Below are 16510 nucleotides of genomic sequence, written 5' to 3'. Positions count from 1 at the left end.
GTACAGTCACAAACAGAAGCTCAAATAGCTCAATTCTGACTTTGAAATCGGTTATGGATCGCTGTTTGGCCATCGTGTGATGTTCGCATCATAAATTATATCAAATTTAACTATAAATTGCAAAATCGGAACACCGTTCACGGAATAAAATCTAAAGCTATGAAAACAAGTAAATTTTCTCGTTTTCGTTGCTCTTGACTAGTTTTTTTTATAACTACAGACATTTTTATAACGTATGCCTAAATTTTTCATGTTTCTTCGAACAATATATTCATTCAGCTCAATAACATTCTACTTACGGGAAGATAGGAAATGACATGTTAAAAATAGTCTAACAGCCAAAACACCTTAATCCAAAACCTAAAGAATCGGCACATCAAACAGCAACTCCCTCTTTTTCTGGCACCCAACCTTCAAATACAAGCCTGAAGCCGTCTGAACATAGACCGGAGGTGGATGGTGATGTTCCTCCCTCACCCAAACTATGTTCCCGAACTTGTCGAGCTTGACTCCTGAGGTGCAGCGAGCGACTCCATCGTAATGGCGGCAGTAGTAGAGGAAGCCTCGGTTGTTCTTGGAGTAGGTGTAGCCGTTGAGCATGAGAAGCGTGCCGCGACAAGTAGCTATCATCTTGTAGGTCGCTGAAATGAATGGACAATTGTTGTATTGACAGGTAATGTTGATCTATACCAAAGATAGATATAACTCCGTTACTCTATGTCTATACATATAACGTCATGCAATTGTTTGGCACACGAGCATAATATCCCAGTTTCTGTGTCTTGTTCATGCAAATCGAGCTTTGAGAAAACTTACGGAACATAAGTTATCTTGAATTCCAAACGGAAAGATCAGCATGAGATCTAAAACTGATACTATGAATTGGCTTTCAACCTATTGGTGGTGGAAGGTAGAATAATACAAGCCAAGGTTACGTTTTTTCTACAGATGATACTCGGATGGCAACTCCAGCTGCGTTACTGTTGCGGCATAAAATGAGTGACGTTCGTTGCCACATTACGGTCTCGATTATGCCTTAAATCCGTCACTTATTTGATCAAGGAAAAATTGACAGTGACATTGCCCGCGGCAAAGGAAGTATTGTTTTAAGTACTAATAAAACTAGTCATATTAAGTTTCATAGCATTATATTGTACCTATATCTTACGACTAAATCAAAGATAAAATACCACGCAGAAATTTTGAACTTTACTAATTTAATTTACTAGTCATAAAAAAATCTAGATGCTAACTAATTCTATCTGCCGTCGAAGAAACTTTGGTGGTGCCGGTGGTGGATGATTATGATCCCCTTGGTACGATTTTATATTTCCCTTGCAGTTGAATTTGACTACCACTTCGCACTTTTTAGAGTTATATTTAGAACAGCGATAATAATGCTGGTTCCTTTTTGAAAACGTATATCCATTGATCATGAGAAGTGAAGTTCCTTTAGAAGAGGTAATCATTTCATACGACGGACATTCTGTAAATAAATAAAATAAAGATAGAGATAGATGTTATTTAAAATAAGTATTTCTAGATACTTATACTATATTTTAAATACTTTTCATCTGCCGTCAAATCATTTTAGACGAAGGAAATTCTGTAAATAAATAAAATGAAACAAATCAAAATAAAAATACCGACTAAAATACAATTATTTGTTAAAGATCTTATTAGTGTAGGCAGGTAAAAGAAGAATGAGGGAAAAATGTAGTCATATTTTGAAAATTTAATTTAATTCACAATAAATATAGGTATTTACAAATAATTAATTAGGTACACACCACACAAAATTGTTGTCTGTCTATCTATATAAACGAAGGCAAGGTATGCTCAGATTGGTTTGTTTTTGAGCAGTACTTTTACGATATGTAACTTCCCGTAAACTACTTAATTAATGGTTACATGATAGAAAAAGAAATATATCATCCACATAGTTCGATGGAAAATCGAATTGAGAATACCACGAATCGGCCCAAGCATATCTCGCCTTACATCTTTACGACATTGAACAAATACATAATACTAAGTCGTATTTTCATCTGTTTCAGGTGTACACATACTTAGAATTCTAGGATCCGTGATTATGATTAGAATTCAATGGCATCGGAAGTTACCTCTCGTAAAGCCCTACTACTCGTATGATTTTCAAACGTATTATATAAATAATAAAATAAAATATTAAAAAAACTTTCAAACATATAATGAAATGAGATCCAAAACGGAATGTTTTTATTGTGCAATAAACATCAACCTCCACTTCAACCTCACTCAAACACACAAGACAAGACTAGATAACACTCATAGCCACCACCAACCAATACGAATAAACCGAGTAATACACGAAATACGAATAATACGAGTAAACCAATATGAATTTAGTATTTAAATCGCGAAAATACAGTATGGTCAGCTAGGGCAAATGAAACTACTCTAAAAAGACAAGAAGTCAGCCTGTAAAGCTAGAGCCATGGGTGACTAGAGAAAGTGTGCCATGAAAGTGGGTGGTCTCTAGATCCGACTCAATTCTTGTATTTTTAGAGCAACTACATTTGGCCCATAGTTGTAATTTCCCTGGCTGACCTTAAGGGTAAACAATTTTTTTCAATGGGTATTGCTTCGTGGTCAAAATAGCATCACTTCATACTCGTTTTATCATTTAGCCGTACATAGAAGAACAGTTCGCCCCCCAAGGCCCCAAGTTTTAAAAAAACTTATAGGGAGTCTGCATTGTTTTTTCCTACAATGATCGCCACTCAAATAGCATTTTCCTCCAACAGCTAAAAGTTTTATAAGCTCACTGCCCCTAAAATTCGGCCAGGCTCCGAGCCACATAGTACACTTTAAGAGTTAATTTTCAAATATTTCCCATGCGACGTCACGTACGTCGGAGGCTCATGGTTATGCTCTCCATGGTATGACTTAATGTTACCCAAGTTATCAAATCTCACGGACGCCCTGCATCTACTCGATGTATATTTAGAACAACGGTAGCTATTATATTTGTGTTTCGAAAATGTGTAGTCTTCCACCATTACAAGGGATGTTCCTGATTGTGTGGTTATCATTTTGTAAGGAGGAAAATCTGAGTTTGTCTGAGGAAACTCTGCGTCAATCGACTGGGCAAAATCTGCTGTTATCGGCAGAAGAAAATCTGAAAAGAAACGAACAATTTAGGAATGCTTACGCATCATAAGTTTATAAAATCATTTTATAAGATTAATATAGTAAAAATAGTACGCTACAAAAAAGGAGTATAAGGGTGTGCATATTTGTGCAACATGTAACATTCCTGATTCGCCGCACATTGCTGGTCCAACAAGTAAAGATCGACTCCAGGTACCGTCGTTACTTATCGACACAGAAATGGATAGAAGATTGTCAGTTTTAGGTGTCAGTGTTAACATTGTGAAACATGCTTCAAGTTGAATCTAGATATTGATTTAAACATTCATGATTTTCGCACATTATTTCAACTAAATGGGACTTATTGCATGCAACAAATAAAGGTATTAACGCGTAATTGAGCCTTAGATATATCGGGTGAAAAATTTTCACTGCACCAGCCTAAACCGAAAAGTTTACCTGATGCCATAGGAGAGGAAATAAAAACTACTGTACAAAACCAATTAATAATTAAATATAATTTAAATTTGTATAAAGGCAAACTTTGGTATCTCTACGTCTGTAGTCTTCTTCTGACTTTGACTTTCATAAACATTTCAGAAACATACACATGTTAAGGAGGCATATACATATACATGTTTTCCTTCATAGAAAAGCGATTTGGTATTTACCAGTTGCTTTTCGGCGAAGGAAAACATCGTGAGGAAACCGTACTAATCCGAATCAGGCCTGGTTTCCTCTGTGGGTTGGAAAGTCACATTTCAGCCGCTTTCGGAAAAACTACGACAATTTTTGGAATTAGTTGCCAAGCGGAGCCCAGGCTTACATGAGCCGCGGCACAAATCCAGGATATCGCCAGGAAGATGATGACACATATTTAGGAGGCTGGTGATTATGATCTTCACTCAAACCAGTTACAATCAGGTCAGCATTCAAATAGACGCTAGCTGGGCATCTAGTGGTATTGTACTTGGAGCAACGATAGACGTTTTTGCTCTTCTTTGAAAACGTGAAGCCATTGATCATTATGAGAGGCCGTCCACGCCGTCTGTTTGGAATTATCTTGTATTCCGAGACTGAAATGTGGCATTATTATACAGATTGAAAAAACAATAGCATCAATATTAGTAAAAAAATCTAAACTGCGCAAACAGCTAAATTATATAGACGCAACACATACAAACACAGTAGGCCGAGCACGCGACAGTATCTCGCCGCGAGATAGACTACCCGTCTTTTACTAACTGGATGAATTAAAGGGGGAAGGGTAGTCTATGTCGCGGAGAGATACTCTCGCGCCAATCATGTGCTAGCCCGGCAGCAAGTTTTTTTTATGACATAGGATGTAAATGAGCAGATGAATCGCCTGAACGCCTGATGGCAAGCAATACCGACGCCCTTAAAGCCTTAGCCATAAGATAGGAACATGTTGTGAACAATTAAAGAGAACAAAAGTGTAGGTACCTAATTTCATGTATTACATGTCTGAATTTTATTTTAATTACTCGTAGTAGTGAGATTCTAAAATATATTTTGAACGGAATTAATTAAAAATTACAAAATTGTAGATACAATCATCAAAAAAAAAAAACAATGTGTATTAAAATATAATATAATAAAAAACAAAATATATATTTGTAAAATTATTTTACTGCCTTAAAAATAAAAAAATCTAACAATGAGATATTGTTTTTTTAATACCTTAATCTTAAGGGCGGGTTACACGTCACACCGATCGCTTTTTAACACATTCAAACGTATCAACCAATTTACAAATACATTAAAAACACAGTGTTAAAACTTTAATAGTAGTGCAGTGTAATAAAAATAAAGACTTGGCTTAAAGGTCCAGGGCATAAAATTAAAAAAAAACGAAGCTTTCGTTATTTGTTTTATCTACGCACATATCATGCTCTAAAATACGTTCAGAAACCGTAGGAAATGACAAGCATTATTTTACTATACAACCAATTTTACTATAAGAACGTTCTTATATGTGGTAGTAGGTAAAATGTGTACTTTAATAATATTGTCTTCGGGTTATTACAATATAGATTTTTGTAAGGTTATGAGTTTAAATTTGGAACAGCTGTCGAAACTCAAGTAGGTCTCTATTCTAGTATCCATAGATATTGAAACAGTTATCGACACGAAACGTCAATTCAGTATCATTTTTTAATATAAATCGCCCGACATTTGATCTCCAGTGACATGAGAATAGGGATTTCATTCGTGTCGTCTATAATTAAAAAAAAATCGTCTTGACGGAGGATCGAATTGCCGCCATTACTGTTGTCATTTGTTTGTTGGTTTTTTGCTGTTACGAATGTAGAATTGTGAAACATTGTTTGTAATTTACATTTTAGTTGAAAATATTAGTAGTTTGTTTCTGTATTTGTAAAAAAAAAAATTCGGATTATTTTAATATCTATAGTCTATACATATTTTACAGGTAGCACTAGTAGCAATGCAGGTCATTTCCCTACGGCTTCTGAACCCATCTTAGAGTACTTACGATGTGTGTGTAGATAAAGTAGTGTATGCAACTGTATATAATTAAGCCTGAAAACACTCGTGTGAATCTATTAGGAAACTCGCTGACGCTCGTTTCATAAAACCATACTTGTGTTTTATGGCTTCTCATTATGTATCAGTTGCATAAACTACTATTACATGCTGTAGTTCAACTTTCCAAACCTCGTGAAATAGTTTTCTAATATAAAAAACCCTACATATGCAATCGATGCAACCCTGATGAAGTTTGAACATAAAGAGGCGGTTGATGGTTATGTTCTTCGTTTAACGCTACAATTTTCATATTAGGGTCCAGTTTGATATGACCCGGACACTTAATGGTAACGTATTTAGAGCAACGGTAGTAATTTCTCGTGTGCCTTGAAAACGTATACTGATTAACCATCAGTAGAGGTTGTCCTCGACTATTTGGAACCGTAGTGTATTCAGGAAAACCTGAAAAAATAAAAATAAATGAAATATTTTAATAGCGCATTGTAATGAAATCGATGTAAGACGTTACAGTGGACTGGAGTTTACAGACATCTTACAAGCCAACGTTGACAAAGGCCCTGTCGGCTATCGCGAAAACCGACATTCGCAAATTGCGGGGATCTTTCTCTTTTACTCCAATGAAGGCGTAATTAGAGTGACAGAGAAAAATGCCCGCAATTTGCGAACTTGGTCATGTGCAACGTTGGCTTGTATAGTATAGATGTTCGTGAACTCGACGCACCTATAATTGTATGGACACTTTTAAATTAGGATCGAAAGAGCTCGTGATGGTTTATCTGTTTATATTTCATGGTGTTATATTTAAAGTAATAAAGTATACATAAGTATACCCTGTGAGGTGTTAAAATGTAAATTACAAACTGAAAGTGATTTTATTGGCTATTATTGCATTTGGGGTCAGATATATATTCTGCACACTGTAGTGCAACCTACTCTGTATTTTTATAGTTATACACGTATACATTTTAACTAAGTAAAGGATACTTGAAATATAAATTAGAAATAGAGACAGAGATAGAGATAGAATTTGCTAATGAAAAGCTTGACAACTGCGGCAGGCGACCGCTTATATAGTTCACTGAAAAAACTCTTCTACCATGACATTGGGTAGGTAAACCTCCCGCTTGCCGTAATTTATTCAAGTAATAATTCGACTTTCATGTCTATCCTAGACGCGCCGACATACTCGTAAGGAGGAGGTTTGTGATTGTGGTCTTCAGTAAACTTGATGATTTTCTGCTCGGCATTCATTTGAAAACCGGCTCTGCATTTGATGGTGTTGTACCTCGAGCAACGATAGGAGTTCTTACTCTTTTTCGAGAATGTAAAGCCGTTAACCACTATGAGGGGCCGTCCTCTGCTGTTCGGAATTATCTTGTATTGTACGTCTGAAATAATGCACATTCCTTACATCTGGGGATAGAAATTATATAATCTTAACATCAATATCAATGTTGTAGTTTCAATATTCTAATAGGAAAATATTCCTAACAGTCACGGACAGAAACAATATATACGTGCAACAAAAACAACTATATTTTTTTCTATTAACATTACACAATAAATAGATAATAATAAATAAAAAGTTAGGGTTAATTTTAGGCCTTCAAAACACGAGGCGTAGGCGTGAGCGTCGCGTAGAACGAGAACGCAACGAACACGTACAAGTTCAAACAAGTACGCACACAAAGCGTAGTCATAGCGTAGCGTGAGATCTCTGCCGTCAAGACGGCAGGCGTAGGCGTGGCGTAAGCGTGAAGACTTTGAATGCAAACCGAACGATCACGCGACGTATGGTTCCCAGAACTCTACGCCTCTCGTAACACGCCACGGAGACGCGACGCTCAGTCACGCCTACGCCTCGTGTGCTGAGGGCCTACTCAGTCTTAAATTAGGCTTATATTGACCGGGATATAGACCGTGATTACCTTTTGTATTATTTGTATTGTTTGTATTATTTCAATATAAGTCTAGTGAAACTAACCGTGAATCATTCAAAACCCCAGTCTTAAATTAACCAAAGCTTGAGGGTACCTTGTTTTTTTTACTTCCAATACTAGCGCAGTATTACTATATTCTCTCAACTTAACCACCGCTTGACAACGTTTCCTTACATACTTCGACAAACGGTAAGTGTTCTTAAGCTTCTTTAAGAACGTGAAACCATTAAACACCATAATTCGTATCAAAAGCACTGCCTAAGAATATTGTGCTTTAACATATTGAAGTCCGTTATACTGCATCATAAAAACCTGTTCTGGTGGTAAGTGGTTATGTTCCCCCACGGCCTGCGATATTCTACCATCTTTTTCCAACTTAACCAGCGCTTGACAACGTTTCCTGCAGTACTTGGAGCAACGGTAAGTATTCTTGCTGTACTTTGAGAATGTGAAACCATTTACCACCATCAGAGGACGCCCCGTGCCTCGTTCTACCATCGTGTATGTCAAACCTGGACAGAAAATAAGATTTGGAACAGGGTCATTAGAGCACGTCTAAGCTAACTTTGCACCGATATAATTAGAATAAAGTGAGAGAGTGTAACTATAAACATCATATTTTTATAGAAATTTGACATCAACGCCATACAGAGTTATCATGGTTCGACTCTATTTGCGTTTTGTCGTAAGTCTCGTTTAATAAATATTAGCGTAAAAGGGTAACGATGGCTAAAGTAAATTATGCAATCAAAACAATTCTTACAATAAATTGAATTTTATTCGTAGACTGTATGGCATTTGAGGCACAAAACGTCAGACTAATTAAGGAACTAAAACAAAATATATATTAAATATCATAGATAAAATAGAAGTCGAAGGACACAAAAACACACCATCCAAGAACAGACAAAACACCATTATATTAGGTCAGTGCTACCTACCTTTATAAAATAACAGGTTGTAAGCCAAGGGGCACAATTGGTTTTTTGGGGTGTGAGAGAGGGCCCACAGATTGATGAATACATGACCTTATGTAATGAGCGCCTAAAAAGTATTGATATGCCCGAGCAGCTTATACAATGTAGCCATGGTATGTGTTCTGACTTAGAGCATATTAAATTAATAGATTCGTTGTATCACAAAGTTATAGATATTTTGTGTGGGGCAGCGGAACGGACAGCCAAGGTAAAACGACGGCCGCAGCAGCGGGTCATCGGGTGGAACAAGCACGTCAGGGACGCTCATGGTGAGGCTAGGCTTTATTTTCAGGCGTGGGTGATGCAAGGTAAGCCATCTGAAGGTCCTTGTTATGACATGATGTGTGAAAAGCGTAAACGGTTTAAAGCTCGCCTTAAATGGTGTCAAGTAAACCAGGAACAAATTAAGATGGACATCCTAGCATCACGTCATGCATCTAAAAATTTCAAGGGTTTTTGGAAGGAGACTGCTAAGCTGAGTCCCAAATCAAGTCTTCCCATTAGCGTCGGTGGCGTGAGCGAGTCGAAGGCAATAGCACAAATGTTTGCTAAACACTTTAAGGTTGTACCAGCGGTGCTGTCGCCTGGGGAGGTGCGCGATGCTCATGCCGCTCCTGGTAGCCAAAGTCGTTACCTTCACCTTTTTACTGCGAGTGATGTTGCGGCAGTGATTAAGAACATGACCAGAGGTAAATCACCGGGTCATGACGGCTTGAGCATCGAGCACCTTCAACATGCGGGGATTCATCTGCCTAGGGTTTTAGGTCTGCTGTTCAACATTTGTCTGATACATGCGTATCTGCCTGGGGACCTCATGCGCACTATAGTTGTCGCACTTGTGAAGAATAAGACGGGGGATTTGTCTGACAGAGGCAACTACAGACCTATATCGTTAGCCACCACTGTTGCCAAAGTGCTGGACGGCTTGCTTGATGGTCTTTTAACTAAGCACCTGAAGCTCCACGATGCTCAGTTCGGTTTCAAACCCGGGCTATCGACGGAACCGCTGTGCTGTGCCTCAAGCGCGCCGTTCGGTACTACACGGATAGAAAAACGCCGGTCTATGCGTGTTTCTTAGATTTAACGAAGGCTTTCGATATGGTCTCGTATGAAGTGTTGTGGCACAAGTTGCGTCGTGACCGTGAGACAGATCTGCCGTCTGAAATAGTACAACTTTTTAAGTTTTGGTATGCCAACCAAACAAACTGTGTTAGATGGGCAGGAGAGTTATCTGACGCATATAGGTTGAATTGCGGTGTTCGTCAGGGGGGTTAACCTCGCCAAAGCTGTTCAACCTATATGTGAACGGATTAATCGGTGAGCTCAGCAATGCCAAGGTCGGTTGTTCAATTGATGGCGTAAGCTTCAATAACATCAGTTATGCTGATGACATGGTGTTGCTGAGTCCATCGATTAGTGCACTTAGAAAGCTGCTCGGGATATGTGAGAGGTACGCAGTTGCACATGGGCTCAAGTGTAATATAACCAAGAGCGAGCTCCTTGTTTTTAAGCCGCGTGGTGGTACTGTTGGGACAGTACCCCCCGTCTACTTGTACGGCAGTGAACTCAAACAAGTGTCAGAGTTCAAATACTTGGGCCATTGGGTGACTGCGGACCTGTCAGATGGCACAGACGTGAAAAGGGAGAGACGCTCCATGGCTGTGCGTTGTAATATGCTTGCCCGCAGGTTTGCACGGTGTACAAAAGAAGTCAAAATAACATTGTTTAAGGCCTACTGCCAGAGCTTCTACACGTGCAGCCTGTGGGTAAGATATACGCAGAGTACTCTCAACACCCTGAGAGTACAATATAATAATGGGTTTAGGGTACTGTTGGGTCTGCCGCGCTTCTGCAGTGCGTCAGGTATGTTTGCGGAGGCTCGAACTGATGGATTCCAGGCCATAATGCGTAAGCGTACTGCCTCACTGATGCGGAGGTTGCGCGGTAGCTCCAACAGTCTGTTGCATGTGCTGGCCGAGAGGCTAGACTGCCCGTTCCAACACCACTGGATGCTGTTGCATGTACAGCAGTAGTGTTTGGAATGTGGCAGTCTTCATTATGTAAATAGTTAAATGTGATATATATTTTTATTTGTAATTTAATGTGTGTTTACTAACATTAGCATATTAAGATTAATTTAATTGTATTACTAACAAATTATATGGGCATTTGCCTGAAATAAATAATTGAATTGAATTGAATTTATTCATTATGAAATGAGTCACGATTCATCACTTTCACTATGTCTTGGAAAATCATTAGTCGCTTCGCTAAATTTATATCGTTCAGTTAAAAACTCAGACTTAATTACAAAGAGACGGGTAGCAAACCCGTCACATGTTGTGCCACCCCGCTACACAGGATTTAAGGAAACTGCTTTACCACAGCAGAGTAAAAGTAATACTTTCCGTCACCCGCAATATTATATTTCAAAGCATCATGATTATGATCCCCTCTAAGTAGTACCATTCTTCCATTTTCTTCTTGTTTGATACATGCCTTGCAACGGAATTTCGGATCCGAGTATTTTGAACAGTAGTACAAGTTACTGCTATATTTAGAAAATGTAAATTTGTCGTTGATCAAGAGTAAAGACTTCCCTCGAGATGACGTTATCATCTTGCATGAAAGTTCTGAAATGAAAGTTAGTTATACATATAATGATTTTTTTAAATTACAATTTAAATTTATATCTTCATAAATTAAACACTTACACAGAGCACATACGGGTCATGCACTTACCAATTCAACCCTACATTAATATATTGCAGATTCCGGGATGATTTCACTATATAGATAGAATCACTAATGAACACTAATTTACTGTTAAGCTACTATTATGCTTCGGTGGAACACAGTTTTTCCTTTGTGTAAAGAAAATTATTGGTAGAGGGGTAACGACTTGTGTTGCGTGAATAGCGCTTAATGGGTGAAGCAGATCATTAGTTCATTCAACATTAAAATACGGCCAATCCTCATACCGAGTGACAAAGAATAAGAAAATAACATGAAAAGATAATGAAAAATTCAGCGAAAAAAACGAAAAATTCGAAATATACCAATTGTTTAATACAATTAACAATATTGAAGGAAAAATTAACAACCAAGATAAATGAATTCAACGGACTAAAGCTTCACATACATTCCATCCCTAGTAACCGAATAGTTTGGAGCTGGATGGTTGTGGTCTTCCCGGAGCAAAACTATTTGTCCTCTATCATTCAATTTAACACAAGCAGCGCATTTTTGCGTCGAATATTTGGAGCAGTAATACATATATTTGTGGTATCTAGAAAACGTGTAGCCGTTGAACATCATTAGGAATTTTCCACGGTGTGTCTCTATCATCTTATAAGGAAGTTCTGAAATCAAGTGTGCAGAAAATTGCAGTATGTCATGTAATTTCAACTATAAAACTCCCGTGAGAGTCAAAGATATTTAAATTATTCGACTAGATATTATTCAACTTAATAATACGTGATACGTGAGTTACGACATTCGGAAGACTGCGGGTCACTTCTGGATGAGATTGGCTCAGGACCGGGATAAGTGGTGTACTCGAGGAGAGGCCTATGCTCAGCAGTGGGCGATAGAAGGCTGATATGATTATGATGATGATGATGATGATGATGATACGTGAGTGACCCGTTTAAAATAATTTTAGTATGTCATGTACTAAAATGTCACTGTGAATTTCCTTTTTCTTCCTTTAAAGGTAGGTACTTAACACTAAGGCGTTCGGTTTTATTTGCCAGTGTATATTCTTTACACTAGTAACTAATAACGAAATATATTTCTTGTCAAGATAATGCAAACAACGAAGGAAAACAGAAACGAATATCAAATTCTACTGCGTCAGTCTCCCCAGACTTAAAACATCTCTGGCGTTACAAATAAAAAACAGTAATGCTGAAAAAATATTTATTGATTGTTTACATTTTGATACAGATAATGCCACTATGAGGCCCATTCTGATAACAGATTATGAATTTGTTTTGGATTTGTTATGGATATGATCTGTCATTGTCAAAAGTGACGTTACTGGTTGAAGAAATATCAGTTTTCGACAATGACAGATCATATCCATAACAAATTAAGATCTAATTAATTACCTATTATTACAATCAGAATACGCCTCCTCATTTCATTTTAAGTACCTATGCTATATTTACAAATGCAAAGTTTAATGACATTATTCTGAAGAAGTTTCTCTTTTCGACAATCCCATATCATTTCCATAACAAATAAAGATCAAATTCATAACGGTTATTAATAAAATCAGAATACACCTCCTTATTTCCCTTTAAGTATGCAAAGCTTAATGACATTATTCTGACAGTATTCACAATTTTATATAAACACCTTCACTTATCATATACTTGGGTGGCGGATGGTTATGGTCGCCCTTTTGCGACTTGATAATTCCATCAACCATCTTGACAGTAGCTTTACACTTGAGAGAAGGATATTTGGAACAATGATACGTAAGATTGCTATATTTCGAAAACGTATAGTTGTTGACCATTAGAAGCGGTCTTCCTCGAGGATTCGGTATCATTGTGTATGTTAATCCTGTAATAAATGAAATATGTCAAAAATGTGCGTATATTTATTCATTCACCTTTATTGTACCTAGGGCGTCCTAGGTACCGCTGGAGAGACGAAGTGCAGAAAGACCTCAGCGAACTCGGCGCCGTCGACTGGACAGAAACGGCTTTGGACAGAGTAGCATGGCGGTCTTTGGTGTCGGAGGCCAAGATCCACTTCGGGTCGTCGCGCTCTGGTCAGTAAGTAAGTAAGTAAGTACCTTTATTGTACCTATGAACGTCTTATAATCGAAATTAATGAGATTTCGATTAAAAGACGTTAACAACGAATTAAAAAATGAATAATTACGTGAGATTGATAAAAATAAGTGCATTCCCGTTATCAGTCAGGTTTTGATAGTTATATTGAGCAACTTTTACTATGGGACCAATTACGAAATCGCGAAAAAAAAATATCCTCCCGTAGAAAATGGACCAGCCAAAATGTAAGAAACAGTCAATTTTTTTTCGCGATAGTAAAAGTTGCTCAGTATAATCCCAAAACCTTATATTTTAGCCACCGTGTATTTATACTTATAAATCATATAACAAACAACAGTATTACTATAAAATATGTTTTGTTATCATCTACATTTAAAAATAATAAAAGTGCTTGTCTATTTGTAATAGTGCATTTATATTCTTGCCAAAAACAGCTGTATTTCATACGTAATACTATAACCATAATAATATTTTATATCCGTTTCACTAGACAATATCGTTATAACAAATTATTTTATTTCCGGCGTAGCGCATGGACTGTTCCTAGAAAGCTTCTCGAGTGCAATAGCATACATTGGTGGTGGATGGTTATGCTCATCCTTCAACAGAACAATCCTTCCATCTTCATCTAACTTCACACTGGCCTTACATTTTGACCGGGTAAGTTTTGAGCAGTAGTACCGCTTGGATACTTCCTTAAAGGAGTATGTGAAACCGTTCAGCATCAGAAGTGGGACTTTGCCGCGGGTGTTTGGCACGAAGCTGTAGGCCAGGTCATCTGAAATAACTTCATATCATGATTAAAGAAGATGTGGACTTTAAATCTAAGCTGTAGCATCGAATTTAAAGTTATTAACTTGAATTTTTCAGCATGTCTTCGCTAGAACATGTTACGCTTTTTGAATTTGTCTTACCACAAATTTTGAAGTAACTAATATTTATTACAGCATTCAAAAGATTTATTTTTAATTCGACTTATGAACTGAACTAAAAAGGAATGAAAAGATGTTAAAACAACACATATGATTAATTACCACGTTTAATAAATTGATGAAGTATAGGTAATTGCGTCCAGCATTCATGTCAAAACAACTTCATATAATAAATATAGCTCTTTCTATCCACGTCTCACGTTTCACATACATAAGTATTGTATCTCATCTCATTCTATTACGTCTTTGTTCTAGATACTTTCATAAAAGTATATTTTCACTAAACCAAAGGAAGCGAAATAATCAAATATACTAATAATTGCGAATTTTGAAACATATAAGGTACTAAAGCTTTTTTATGAACAAAAATAAGTCTAAGATATAAACATTGCGATCAATTTCAAGGTTCTAGCTTTAAAATGTTCATTTATTCGATATAAGATTAACAACACTCGGCGCATAATACTCGGATGGCGAATGATTATGAGTTTCCTTGAGAAACATTATACGCCCATCGGAATCCAACTTGACTGAAGCTCGGCATCTCATTCTTGATTGCTTGGAACACACGTATTGCTTGGCTTGCTTTCTGAAATAGTATGTGAAGCCGTTTAGCAGCATAACCGGCTTTCCTTTGCGGCTTAAAATCATTTCGTAGCCTGAAACGTAAAAAATTATGATTAAAAATCAGTCGAAGCTAAAATTTAATGGAATAAAAGTTTGAATTAAAGCAGAAGCTAATTTATACCGTTTTAAATTGCCAACTTTTCATATCATACTTCTCCATTACATAGTAGACTTATATGTGATATTTAAATCAGGTCGAGCAAGAAAAAGGAACCCTTAGTAAATAAAATATTTATTGCCAGAATATTTAGCATTGCTGATGATTTATAATAATTTGTTTCAGTAAAATAAATTAAAGCTAATAATTGATTGCCCACCTACGACCTCAAGAATTGTCTGTGAACAATAAATATCTATGGATGTTACCGTCAAAACCCGTTTTTAGTGAAAACGCGTTTTCCCTAGTTAAAACTAGTTTGCCGTATCGCCTCAGTCAAAAAGGGGTTTTCACAAGTTAAAAATAGTTTAACGCGTTTTCACTAAGGTAGTGACTTGTGATTGTATTGATATACATATCTAGTAAACAACCGCCGCTCCTATTAATACATGGAGTGTCTTGAAAAGTAATTGCTTTCTAAATACGAACAAAAACCCCAGTTGTCGTCAAGCGATATTGTGGTGGCGGATGATTATGTTCTGCTTTCATAGCTCTTATTCTACCGTAAGCATCCAGCCTGACAGATGACTTGCACAGCAACCTTGACTGTTTGGAACATATGAAGCAGTTCTTCTGTCTCTTGTAGTAATATGTGAAGCCGTGAAGGAGCATAAGCTCTTTGCCGTCCGGTCTTCGTATCATTTGGTATTCTGAAATACAGGGTTTATACAAGATTAAGAGGCTTACAATTTGTTGATCTGATCATGGTAATGAAATATTTGGTGCTCCCACGAGATGTGTGCTATGAACAGTCTACCAAGACTATGGAATACACACACACATTAGAATAATGTATATAAACCAAACCAAATGACTCATTGTCAGTAATTCCGCCAATGATATACAACTTTTTGTATCTGTAGAATTATATTATTGGCTCAGAGCTACCGTACGACATGATATTGTATGTTTATTATATTAGGCGATCAGGATCTTCAGATATCATGGAGCTACTAAACAGAAAACGCTTGCAAATCGGTTGCGAAATTAAGGAACAGAGAACTACCTAATAACATGGATAGCGACAGAATCGAGGGTGACGTTTTTTCAAATGATACCGATTTAGGCAACCTATGGAGAAAATGCTTACTAAGGTTGCTGATTGTACAGGTTAAAGCTACTTGTTGAAAGCAACAAAAAAGAAGACTTAATTTGGAGTAAGTAGTACTTACATTTTATTTTACTAATCACAAGATGAAAGTCAAACCAAATTATAAATAAAGAAGGACTCATACAAATAATAAGCTATATGTACCTGTTATGATACATAAAATTATCCTTCTACGTAAAAAAACGTGTTACTGGTGTTACTACACAACTGTATGACCTGTTAGGAAGTAAAAAAAATGGTAAAAGCTTTATTGCACCAGCAGATATTTTCCATCCGCTGTTATCACATATTTCGGCG

At 36.9% G+C, this 16510-nt stretch overlaps 1 protein-coding gene across 1 annotated transcript; it reads right to left on the bottom strand.

Annotated features, from left to right (window-relative positions):
* Positions 1–1835: 1835 nt before the first annotated feature.
* Positions 1836–4221, bottom strand: LOC134749285 (uncharacterized; the record flags this gene model as incomplete). The annotated part of the gene is made up of 3 exons (XM_063684183.1): positions 1836–3160; positions 3350–3357; positions 3959–4221. Coding segments are annotated over 3 exons (582 nt in total), but the record flags the coding sequence as incomplete, so codon positions are not given.
* Positions 4222–16510: the final 12289 nt, after the last annotated feature.

Source organism: Cydia strobilella, chromosome 2 (genome assembly GCF_947568885.1).
Source record: "Cydia strobilella chromosome 2, ilCydStro3.1, whole genome shotgun sequence".
NCBI lineage: Eukaryota > Metazoa > Arthropoda > Insecta > Lepidoptera > Tortricidae > Cydia > Cydia strobilella.
This window is presented reverse-complemented; position numbering and strand designations above follow the sequence as displayed.